The sequence below is a fragment of the Macaca fascicularis genome, chromosome 11, assembly GCF_037993035.2.
Source record: "Macaca fascicularis isolate 582-1 chromosome 11, T2T-MFA8v1.1".
NCBI classification, from domain to species: domain Eukaryota; kingdom Metazoa; phylum Chordata; class Mammalia; order Primates; family Cercopithecidae; genus Macaca; species Macaca fascicularis.
Window position 1 is genome coordinate 35445464 of NC_088385.1, and position 13342 is coordinate 35458805.

General features: G+C 41.9%; 1 protein-coding gene across 2 annotated transcripts in view; it reads right to left on the reverse strand.

Moving 5' to 3' along the window:
- PKP2 (plakophilin 2) overlaps positions 1–13342 on the reverse strand; it is a 108320-nt gene that overhangs the window by 46425 nt on the left and 48553 nt on the right. For both annotated transcript variants that reach the window (XM_065524017.2, XM_005570540.5), the window contains exon 6: positions 2931–3108. In XM_065524017.2, the coding sequence (XP_065380089.1) occupies positions 2931–3108 (178 nt within the window). The remainder of the gene's footprint in view (positions 1–2930; positions 3109–13342) is intronic.

The following is a 13342-nucleotide window of genomic DNA, read 5'->3' on the forward strand; positions in this document are numbered from 1 at the left end:
GCTCGCATGTTCATCACAGCAGTTCACAATAACAAAGACATGGCTAGATGCCTATCAATAGGGGACTGGATAAGGAAAATGTGGTACACATATACCATGGAATACTACACAGCCATGAAAAAGAATGAAATCATGTCCTTTGCAGCAACATGGATGCAGCTGGAAGCCATTATTCTAAGCAAATTAATGCAGCAATAGAAAACCAAATATCACATATTCTCACTTAAAAATGGGAGCTAAACACTGGATACAAATAGATACAAAAATGGGAACAACAAACATTGGGGATTTCAAAAGCAGGGAGGGACAGAGTAGGAAAAAGAGTTCAAAATCCATCTATTGGGTACTAAGTTCACTATTTGAGTGATGGGCACATTAGAAGGCCAAACCTCGGCATCATACAATGTACCTGTGTAACAAACCTGTACGTGTACTTCCTGAATCGGAAATTTAAAAAAAAGTTAACTCCTTAATGTGATCCTCAAGATCCCCACTATCTGGCTTTAGCCTATGTTTCCAATTTCTGTTTGATTACTTTCTACCACAAACTCCACACTCTTATCAGACTCGACTATTCACCAAATTCACCATGTATTTTCATTTATTCACTCATTCATTTATTCATTTTATTCAAATACCTTGCTCACTTACTATATGCTGAAAACTTTGCTAGGTGTTAGGCATTAAAGACGGTTTTTAAATGCATAGGCTTAGCTTCTATGGCATTCACAATCTATTAATAGTAGAAAAGCTATGTAAACAACTATCATAATACAGCTATGTGACAAAATCAGTAACGGTGGTGACTTGCCTACAAATTCCCATTTGATCAACCTCAGGAACAAGCACTAGCTTTTGCTGGGGAAGCTGGAAAATGTTTCATAGAAAACATAAACTTTATCTTTGGTTTTAAATCATTAGGAGATTAAGTATTCAATAGGCAGATAATAGAAAATGTTTACCAGGCAAATACAATTAAATAAAGTCTTGATAAGAAAGTACTATGACATCTAAGGAAAAGCAAGTACTTCGGTGGGTATGAAGTATATTTGTGGGAAAAAAGGTGGTAATGAAGGTTGTGGATAGACTGAAAAGGGCTGTGTATACTGTCATGGACCAACGTGTCTTCCATTTTTGTTTGGTTCACCCAGCAAGTTCTTCCACCCTTTTCTTATGGTAATAGATCTTGCTGTCCTTGCTATAAAAGCAGGTATCTGATCCAGGCTTGGACAATCCAGGTCAAAAGTGGCTCAAATGATGTGCCCCTTTCTGAAGCCAGGCCAGGAAAAAACTTTCCCTGTGATTGGCACAATCATTTTAAGAAAGACGTGCACTTTTTTGTGTGTGTGGCTAAGCAAGGGCTGCCTATGATTAAGTTATTAAGCAGAGAAGGCTTGTTTGCATTTGCAGGAAATGAGCCCACTAGGAAAAACGAAGAGCAAGAAGAGATGAGATACAAATAGAAAAAGAGTGAGTCCCAGGAATGCTGAATTCTGTCCCAAAAAGGGAATACGGCCATGGTTCCTGGTATACTTCCTTCACTTCCTCAAGTGACCTGCAATATCTCAGCCACATGGGCCAATGAATTCCTACTTGTTTCAGTGAGTTTAAGTTTGGTCTCCACCACTTTCAATGGAAACAGTCCTAATACATCTGCCATACTAAGAACTCTGTTTTATGTGGTAAGGCAATGGGAGCCGAAGAGAAACTTTAAGACGTGAAATGTGTTTAAGCAGGTGAGCGATGGATCAAAAGTGCACTAGAAAAGCAGATTCAATGGGCAGTACAGAAGATGGATTCAAGGAAGGCCATTTAGGCACTTCTTACGCCTTTCAAGAACGTGGTCCTTTATCTTTAGAGAATTTCTGACTACCGAAATAGTCCAGCAAGGCCCAGCTCACTTGACACCTCTTCTCTAGTGCCCTTCTGATCTCACCAGACGTCATGAATGGTCCTTTGTTCTGCATTCCCGCAGCGCTTCACTTGCACCTTTGACATCTTAGTTCGCAAACTTCAGTGTCTGTCAGAATCACCTAGAGGCTTGTTAAAACTAGACTGCTGGGCCTGACCTTGAGCATTTCTGACTCAGGAGGTCTGGGGTGGGACCTGAGAATTCTAACAGCTTCCAGGTGGTGCTGGACCTGTGGCCAGCTTTGAGAACTGCTGCTGTCTTTTATCTGTGTCCCCTGCTCCAGTAAACATTCCTTACAGATATTCTTGTTTTGTATGTTTTGAGACAGGGTCTTGCTCTGTCACTCAGGCTGGAGTGCAGTGGTGCAATCAGGGCTCACTGGAAACTCAAACCTCCTGTGCTCAAGAGATTCTCTGTCCCAGCCTCCCGAGTAGGTGGGACTACATGTCCACACCACCATGCCCAGCTAATTGTTTTCATTTTTTTGTGGAGACAGGGTCTTGCTATGTTGCCCAGGCTGGTCTTGAACTCCTGACCTCAAGTGATCCTCCTGTCTCAGCCTCCCAAAGTGCTGGGATTTCAAGTGTAAGCCACTGCACCCAGCCAAGGGTTTTCTTATTCATCTTTGTATAGCCTTCAGCAGCTAACATAATGTTTTACACAAAATTGGCATTTGATATGTATTACTGTGTGATTAACTATGGAGATAAAATAAACATATTATCGTAATAAATTTTTTCAGTTACCATCCAAATAGAGTCTCTCAAAAAATCAACTGTGTAGGCCGGGCACAGTGGCTCACGCCTGTAATCCCAGCACTTTGGGAGGCTGAGGCAGGCAGATCACTGTACTCCAGCCTGGGCAACAGAGCGAGACTCTGTATATATTTTTTTAAACAAACAAACAAACAAACTGTGTAACTAGAGAAAGAACCAAAGGCAGAACATATCCTGACTTCCTTGGGGCTACCTAATTTTTGATTACATCTTCTATCAGGGCAGGGTACAGGTAGCATTACCTTAGGCATCCGGTGACGTTGTAGAATATGTCAAAATCGAGCAAACCATTTGCTTTTGGGTAGTCTCCTTCAGGCCACCCAGAAAAGGGGATGATGATATTCTCGGTCAGCGTAAGCAATGCTTCTGTTATCATGAGATTCTTGAGTTTGTCATTAGATGACAAATTCCACAGCAAACCTAGAAAAGCACAGAGTTAACATGAAGACAGTGCAGGGTGGGACCAAAATGACTGCTGGCAAGTTCCGTGAAGGCCATCAACTCCAGGGCTATGACTAGTCACAAAAAAATTTGGGGGTGGGGTGGGGCGGGCAGCCCCTTTCCCAAATGGAAGAACCCAATTAGAACTCATTAGATGGTGATGGAAGCTGACCCACGTGAACAATAAATATACGGCTTAGGCTACAAACTGTGCAGGTTTAAACTCATCAGATAGATAAATAAAAGCCACACATACTTAAGCATTTATTGCTGTTTCTCTTAAAGGGCCCTACCACAAAGCTGACTTGACTGAGATAATAAAGTCTGGGCTCACCAGCAGGGAGGCTTAAAACGGTCCTATTGTAACTAAAACTTCAACATTTTTAAAGAGTTGTATTTTTTTCTCCCTTAGATACACATGGGAAAATATCTTCCCTGCCTCCTTCCCCACTAACTGTAACTTTCACCTGACATTGTGCCTCCCAGTAAGAGCAGGGAGGGTCTGCAGAAAGCCTTTCTCCATGCCTGTCAACAGGAAGCTGATCAACATCACCAATTAATGTTATTGACTGCTACCCAATCACAGAATCACATCCTCCAGCTATTTATTCTGGCTACCTCATGTATAGTTTTATAGTTTGGCAGTGAAGGAGAGACAAGAGGATCTTCCCTATCTGCCAACTTGCATGGTCAAAGATTAGTACCCTCTTTACTCATTAAATTTTCTCTTTCCTCTTGAATCCCCCATATTAAAGAGAAAGACCATATGGGCTAATCTGAAGAAACTGAGATAATAGCATGTTGTAATTTCTAAGGTATATACTGTGACATAGAGACTGAGGCTGGGTACTGAGAGAGAACAGAAAGTGGTATATATATTTACGATTTTTTTTTCTTTTTGAAATTTGGAGCTCGAATGCTTCAGGTTCAGTGGAAGGAAGACTGTACACCGATTGCTTGCTATTCCAGGGACTCCCAGCAGGTGTAGAGTTGCCTCACCATCTCTTTTTTTTTTTTTTTTTTTTTTTTGAGACTGGGTCTCACTCTATTGCCCATGCTGGAGTGCAGTGGCGGCTTGATCTCGGTTCATTGCAATCTCCGCCTCCCAGGTTCAAGTGATGCTCCTGCCTCAGCCTCCCAAGTAGCTGGAATTACAGGCGCCCTCCACCATGCCTGACTAATTTTTGTATTTTTAGTAGAGACGGGTTCCACCATGTTGGCCAGGCTGGTCTCAAACTCCTGACCTCAAATGATCTGCTGCCTCAGTCTCCCAAAGTGCTGGGATTACAGTCATGAGCCATTGCCTGGCCCGCCTCATCATCTTTCATACCGCAATAGGTTACCCTAACTCACTAATGCCCAGGAAAAGGAGAAGAAGGGGCAGAAAGAGAAGGGATGACTCTTCCCTTTCTACCCTATCCTCCTTGCTGCCCAGGTAACAATTCCTACTTCTTTTTTTTCCCTTGAGACGGAGTACTACTTTGTTGCCCAGGCTGGAGTGCGGTGGTGCGATCTCGGCTACTGCAACCTCTGCCTCCCAAGTTTGAGACATTTTCCTTCCTCAGCTTCCCGAGTAGCTGGGATTACAGGCACGTGCCACCATGCCTGGCTAATTTTTGTATTCTCAGTAGAGACGGGGTTTCACCATGTTGGCCAGGCTGGTCTCGAACTCGACCTGGTGATCTGCCCACCTCGGCCTCCCCAAGTGCTGGGATTACAGGCGTGAGCCACTGTGCCTGGCCCAGCAATTCCTACTTTTTTTTTTGAGACAGAGTCTTACTCTGTCACCTAGGCTGGAGTGCAGTGGCGCAATCTCAGCTCACTGCAACCTCCGCCTTCCGGGTTCAAGTGATTCTCCTGCCTCAGCCTCCTGAGTAGCTGGGATTACAGGTGCACATCACCACACGCTGCTAATTTTTTGGTATTTTTAGTAGAGACAGGGGTCTCACCATGTTGGTCAGGCTGGTCTCAAACTCCTGACCTCATGATCCACCCGCCTCGGCCTCCCAAAGTTGTGGGATTACAGGCATGAGCCACCGCGCCCAGCCAAAAATTCCTACTTCTTAAATTGACTGTGGTCTGTGCAAAGGAAAGAGGAAGCATAGGTACTCGGAGCAGGCTCCTTTATGAACACAGCAAATGTGGCAGACTTGGCTGAACTCTGTGGCAATCATCATCTCCCCTGAAATAACAGTCTGTATAGTTAAAGCTTGGTAATTACTCAGTATACTTATATTTGGTCCAACCAATTAGAACACATTAGGCTTCAGGCAGTCTTTTGGGCTTAAACAGTTTGCTTCCGCTGTGCAAAGGTAGCTACTTTTTGAAACTGTAACCAGATTTCCATCGGAGCCTACACAGAGCTTCCATTAGATACAGTGACACTGGGTCTGGTGTCTTGTGAGGACTAGATTTCTGGCTTATGAGGAGGTCTTTTCCTGATCAAACTAGCATTTGGGGTTAAGGAGCAGTGTCCCTCAGTCACAGGTTTTGTAACACAATGACTTCATTCCTCCCACTTCTCCTTAAGAGGCCCTGGAAGAGGGACAGATAAAACTCAGAAGGCCGGGTGCGGTGGCTCAAGCCTGTAATCCCAGCACTTTGGGAGGCTGAGGCGGGCGGATCACAAGGTCAGGAGATCGAGACCACAGTGAAACCCCATCTCTACTAAAAATACAAAAAATTAGCCGGGCGCGGTGGCGGGCGCCTGTAGTCCTAGCTACTCAGGAGGCTGAGGCAGGAGAATGGCGTGAACCCAGGAGGCGGAGCTTGCAGTGAGCCGAGATCGCGCCACTGCACTCCAGCCTGGGCAACAGCGTGAGACTCCGTCTCAAAAAAAAAAAAAAAAAAAAAAAAACAACTCAGAAGGTGGTTGAAAACAATTTAAAGGCAAGTCTGAGGTTGAATTTTGGTTACTAAGCTACAAAAGCAAGTTAGAAAGAAGAGAGAAATGAAGAAGAAGAAAAAAAGCTTCTTTAGTTCTAAATAAGCAAACAAATTAATAGTCTCTGCCTGCCAGAAGCTTAAGAACGTGAAGCATAATGACATTTCCTCCTTTTAAAAAGGACCACACAGGGCACTCAAAGGGAAAGTACACCTTACAATAAAAACCAGAGAGGATTAATTGGAACAAAGGGAGTGGAATTTTCCTTCAACAGTCAATATCCGTTAGAGCTTGGCATGCTCTGTTATTTCTACAAAAGTATACAATTTCGGAAGTTTCAGTATAATTTTAGAATTTCTAATATAGGATTTTGCATAGAAATGTCATGCCTGTCAAATTTCTGGGTGGCATGAAAGCTGTGAAAGAACTAAGATGTTCAGTAGAGATTTAGGATTACATATGCTTACACACACACACCCTCAAACAAAATCAGTGAGTAACCAACTACAAACTGGGAAAATATGTACAAGATGAGATAAAAGGTTAATATTCTTAATATATAGAGTTCTTATAAATCACTAAAAAGTGAAACACCAGTAGAAAAATTGGGAAGGTACACAACACAGAACCAACTGATATTAGGAGCTAATCTACACAGCAATCCATGTTCTCTAGTAACTAAAGAAATGCAAATTTAAACAACTAGATATCATTTTGTATCACTGGAGGAGGCAAAACCAGAACCAATGAGTGGAAATTCTAAAGAAGGAGATTTTGGCTCACTGAAAGTATAAACTTCTAAGAGAGCTTTGAAGAAAACAGAAGGAACTACTTGTAAGACCCAGCTCTATCACTGGAGGGAATAAAAATTAGCTTATCCCTTATCAGAAAGTAGATGAGGGCTTTCACCCTGAAATTAAAGTGTTAGACTAGACGAGTGGTTTCCAAATGAGCCCAGTGACAAAACAGACTCACAGTCTTGGGCCATGCCCCAAATTTGCTGAGCCAGAATCTCGGGATGGAGTTCAGGACTTATATTTTTAAAAAATGATTCCAGTTTTGGGCATGACGAAACCAATGGACTAGATGATTCTGAAGAGATGTCCCTTCGATGATCAGATTCTGGACTACCTAATATAATATTTACAGTTTGGGTTTTCATGTATCTTATCTTTAACTGTTGGTCAATTTATTCATAGTGTCTTAATGTCTACTAGTATAGTTCTTTGTTGCAGATGGTCTGTCTGCCTGTAATTTTCTACCATGAGGCTCTCATTCTAGCCAAAAAGAAAGGGATCTGGACACTGTTAAGGGATATAATTAGAATAATTATCAATTATAAGAGACAATGATAACTCCTATTATCCAGAAATTTATTGCCAACTGTGATGTTTGCAAAAAATAGCTAACCAGTAAAGGGATCTTAGATATTACAACTCATGTTTAATAATAATGGCCTCAGCCGGGCACGGTGGCTCACGCCTATAATCCCAGCACTTTGGGAGGCCAAGGTGGGTGGATCATGTGGTCAGGAGATCAAGACCATCATGGCTAACACGGTGAAACCCTGTCTCTACTAAAAATACAAAAAAAAAAAAAAATTAGCTGGGCGTGGTGGTGGGCACCTGTAGTCCCAGCTACTCGGAGGCTGAGGCAGGAGAATGGCGTGAACCAGGGAGGCGGACATTGCAGTGAGCCAAGATAGCGCCACTGCACTCTGGCCTAGGCGACAGAGTGAGACTCCGTCTCAAGATAAATAAATAAATAAATAAATAAATAAATAAAAATAATGACCTCTAGGACAGAAAATATAGTAATTTAACAAATCTGCCTTAACACTTAGGCAGCAAAACTTCCAAATTTTCTGATTAAATAAATCTCTATCTTCAGTGACAAAGAATGAGGAGGAAAAGATGATGACAATGACCACTCGAACAAGGACAAGAAAGAAAACTGGTTCTTTTTAACCGTGGTTTTCAAAGTGGTCAAAGAGTGGGAGGATTTTTTTGTTTTTGTTTTTTGTTTTTGTTTTTTTTTACAATTTCCCTTACATAGATATACCCCTCCTTTCACCTAAATTTTGCAAAACTTACCTGGAATATCAGGTTATTAAAAAAGTCATGTATTTCAAGTTACATATAAACCCAGGGTACCTTGTTATACATTATGAATGTAGAATAAAATAATATACAATTACTTAAAGTACATAATATTTTATAGCAAAACATTTTGAGTATTTTATTAAAATGTAGCAATCCAATTAAGTACTTCCACAAAACATGCAGAGATTAATACGCAGTTTCAGCACATTTCACTGACCATCACCTCTGACTCTTTCATATGTAATGAGAGAGGGATAAGAACCCCCGCTGCACTCTTACCATGACTTGTCCGTTTTCATCCAAGGTATATCCCTGCTCACTCCAGCCAATGCTCACTACTCAGTGACCTTGAAGATGAACTTCTGAGACTAAGATGTGCCGTTCTCATTTCAATTACGGGAACACTACCACACTCACTCAGTAAGGGAGAAAGAACAATCTCACCGGGTAAGGGGAATGGGGGTGTCTTTGATCCTAAAGTTCTTTCATTAGAAGAGAAGATCCTAGGCTACTACTGGAAATGTCAGGAAAGTCAGTGAGTTTAGATTCGTTCCCAGTGATGCTAAACTTCTTATGCACGTGTAGAAACAGATGGTTCATTTTGTATATTTTGGCTAGAAAAATGAAGGTCTTATCTTAAAACACACCTGACTCTCTTACTGGTATGTATTCTAGGTATTTCCAGGCCAGAAGACTCTTTTTCACATTTGGTCAGACATCCACAGTTGTTGAGAAACTAACGTGAACACCACAGCTCATTCTGTGATTAAATACACGGCATGGCAGAAGTGGCAACTTAATATTAAAGGATGCAAACGCGGCTCAGAGACGCCCCTTTCTTCAAAATTCTGCTGAAAGTCGGGAGGAAACTGAGAGTAAAGTATGGACGGATGGCATTTGAAATGCTTCAGAGAAGTGAAGTTGAGCCAACTATTGAAGGATGAGCGGGTTCTCCAGGCAGTTGAAGTGTGCAAAAGGATTCCACTCTAAGACAGCAGCAGAGACAGACACCAAGACAGAAAACAGGCATAGAGCAGACCAGCAGGTTCTTTAGGATTTCAGAACTTAGGCTGGAAGAAGATGAGAGGAGACCCTGCTGCCAATGATCATCAGGCTCACATCATAACACCTTTGTGTGGGATACTACAGAGTACGGGCTTCATCTCACGGGAAGCAGGGAGCACAGTGGGACAGTATGTTTATTAGAAAGACAACACTAGAAGCAGAATGGAGGATAGTCTGGCGATGTGCAATACTGAATCCCAGCGGCCAGGTAAGAAAGAGGCTACTACTGCAGGAGTAGAGCGAGAGATGAAGACAGCTTGAACCAAGGCAGAGACAAGAAGAGAGGGGGCCGGGCACGGTGGCTCACGCCTGTAATCCCAGCACTTTGGAAGGCCAAGGCCAGCGGATCACCTGAGGTCAGGAGGTTCGAGACCAGCCTGACCAACATGGAGAAACCCCGTCTCTACTAAAAATACAAAATTAGCTCGGCATGGTGGCTCATGCCTGTAATCCCAGCTACTCGGGAGGCTGAGGCAGGAGAATTGCTTGAACCTGGGAGGCAGAGGTTGCGGTGAGCCGAGATCGCGCCATTGCACTCCAGCCTGGGTAACAAGAGTGAAACTCCTTCTCAAAAAAAAAAAAAAAAAAAAAGAATAGAGAGGAAGGGTCAAACAGGAGCGAGGAAGAGCTCTCTGATGAGAGTCTCAAAGACTACAGAAATGAGTCATCACGTGCCTCAAAAGTAGGCAGGATGACAGCAAAACACTCAGATACAACTAGGTTCAAACCTGGGCTTTGTACTTTACTATTTATACAACTTTGGGCAATTAACCCCTCTGAGTCTCATACTGATCATATGTAAATCACCAATTATGCTTCCACCTCTTATGGAGTTGTCAGGAGAAACTGGATAAAAAAAAATAGAAAGCCCTAGCTTAGTGACCAACACATAATAGAGGTTCAGAAAAAAAAAAAAGGTCTAAGAAATAGACCAGTAAGATTCACATATATACTTACTTTCTTTGTGTTTCTAAACAAAGATATAAACATGTCTATATTAGGTTAACAATTTATTTCCGAGGCCCAGAAAGCCCTTATTTAGCTCTTCTATTAGTAGAGCCACAGGGAGTAATTTAGAAGGATTTGTATCAAATGTTCAAATGTCTGTTCGGTTCAATTAGCATGTAATGAACACCCTCCAGGAGGGATGTTTGGCTTATACTAGAAATCCTGGGTGCTGTACAATCAACTTCCATTTATCAGCTCTATAGCTGATGTAATGATGCCTGAATGGTTTCATATGGAATCAACATCACAGAATGTTCTCTGACGTTAGTCTCCTATTGCCTATGCAGGAGAAGAGGAACCGTGCTTCAATGGCTTGTTCCCTCGACACATGCAAGCACACACACATTTCCCAAGCTTTCTAACTACCAGGCACCCTAACTCCAAATCACGCTATTTTCCATGTTTCCTCTAAATGACTGGCAGCTAGCTTCTTTCTGCCTCTTTGCCTTGCTAGTGATGCTCACTTTGCCAGGAATAACTTTCATCCTCCTTCAAAACACCAATCCAAAGCCTATTCCTCTTTTAAGGCCCACAATGAAACAACCCCATCAGGAAATGCTGTCTATTGCTGCTTTTGCATTACAACACAATTGAGAATTGCTACTGAATCTGTATGGCCTACAAAGGCTAAAATGTTCACTGTCTTACCCTTTACAGAAAATGTTTGCTTACCTCTGCTCTATGTGAATGGAGGTAAGTGATGAACTTTTCCAGGGGCTATAAAACTAGTAGATGGAGAAACAAAATCCAATGTGGGTGCAGTGGTGTGTCCCTGTAGTCCCAGCTACTCAGGAGGCTGAGGCAGGAGGATCTCATGAGCCCAGGAGACCAGCCTAGGCAGCACAGTGAGATCTCCATCCTTTAAAAAAACAAAAACAACAACAACAAAAAACCCAAATCCACACCCTTCCTAGGCTGTGATTCTCAGTGCCCGACCTCTGAAAGCTGCTCTGTAAATGTTGGTTAAATGAATGGAATCACTTTTAATTTCTACAGGCATTTTACTACAAATCATGGATATGAAAAGAAATCCCTCATGGGACATGACAAAATGCTGGCAAGAGGGTAGCATGGTACTAGCCAGGCGCGGTGGCTCATGCCTGTAATCCCAGCACTTTGGGAGGTGGAGGCAGGAGGATTCCCTGAGGTCGGGAGCTCGAGACCAGCCTGACCAACATGGCGAAACCCTGTCTCTACTAAAAATACAAAAAATTAGCTGGGCGTGGTGGTGAGTGCCTGTAACCCCAGCTACTTGGGAGAGTGAGGCAGGGAGAATTGCTTGAACCCCAGAGGTGGAGGTTGCAGTGAGCTGAGATCGTGCCACTGCACTCCAGCCTGGGCAACAAAGCAAGACTCCATCTCAAGAAAAAAAAAAAAAAAGAGAGAGTAGAGAGAGTAGCATGGTACCTCACATAGTTTTATAAAATTAAAATACATCAGAATTTAAAATGTGATATTTAGCAAAATGGATACAGCTGGAGGTCATTATCCTAAGCAAATTAATGCAAAAACAAAAAATCAAATACTACATATTCTCACTTACAAATGGGAGCTAAACATTGGGTATACATGGACATAAAGATGACTAAAACAGGGAGGAAAGGATGGGGGCAAGGGTTGAAAAACTATCTATTGGGTACTACGCTGAGTACCTGGATGACAGGACCATTCGTACCCCAAACCTCAGCACCACACAATATACCCATGTGACACACTTGCACATGTAACCCCAAATCTAACATGAATGTTGAATTTTTAAAAATGTGATATTTTAAGATACAAAGCGAGTAGAGACAATGACAAAGTCTTTATAGAGAAATTAAACCTATCGTATAACTAAATGAATAAGGTGGAAGAGCAAAATATATTCAATTCAATTTAAAACAGTATTTGTGGAGTACTTCCTTTAAAAGTATTTACCAGAACACTGTCAACTATTATACATAGTTAATTTAAAAAAACCTCTTCTATGATATATATTCTTTGAGCATTTGTTTCCTCATCTATAAAACTGACATAACACCTGATAATATCTAGAAACCCAAGGTTTTTGTGATAATTAAATTAGAAACTGTATGTACATCTCTGAGACACTGAAGATATTTAATAAAAATTTACTGATGATTGCACTCAGTTATGCCTCCTGCAATCTTTTTTAATTCTTTTGAGATAAGGTCTCACTCTGTTGCCCAGGCTGGAGTACAGTGGTGCAATCATGGCCCACTGTACCAACCTCAACCTCCTGGGCTCAAGCAATCCTCCCACCTCAGCCTCCTGAGTAGCTGAGACTACAGGCACACACCACTACCACGCCTGGCTAATTCCTTATTTTTCGTACAGACAGGGTCCCACTGTGTTGCCCAGGCTGATCTTGAACTCCTGGGCTCAAGCAATCCCCCTGCCTTAGTCTCCCAAAGTGCTGGGATTACAGGCATGAGCTACTGCACCCAGCCCCTCCTTCACTCTTTGTACTGTGTGCAGGGAGCACAAGTGGAGAGCTGATGGTGATGGCAGGGAGCGTGATTTTTCTGGAACATCAATAAATCATTTTCTCTTTTATCATATGACTGTTCATTTAAATGAAACTAGCCCCTTCTCTTCATGCTTAGAGGACATATTACTAACACTGCTGTTTTAATTCTATCTGATTAGTCCATCTCTCCAATTCATTGCATAAAAAGGAGACATTTGCTCAAATCAGTATTTGAACAAAAGTGTGAAGTAGACAATTAAAAAAACAAACATATCCAGTTACTCTTCTTTCTTTAAGGTTGCAGTGAGCTAAGGAGGTGGTACTGAGAGGAGTCCAGATAATGGAAAGATTGGAAAAAACAGCTTCTAATATTTGATTAATTTCATTAAATTGATTCTCCACATGGGAATACTACGTGACTCTCCATTTCATTTTTTTTCTATAGATCCAGCAAGCCGGTTATTGAGCAAATAATACGAACAACTGAGTGTGGTTCTTGTCAGTTTTCTTTAGAAGGTTTAGGACACCTGGGTAACAGTGAAACCCTACATGTTCTTAAACTACAAAGTGGGCTGTTAGTGAATTTAAGCAGAATTTTTATTACAGTGAGTCTTGTCAAGTTGTTTTAAAGACATTTAGTCAAAGGCGCATAGAGTTCCTAATTAAGAATATCAAGCAAAA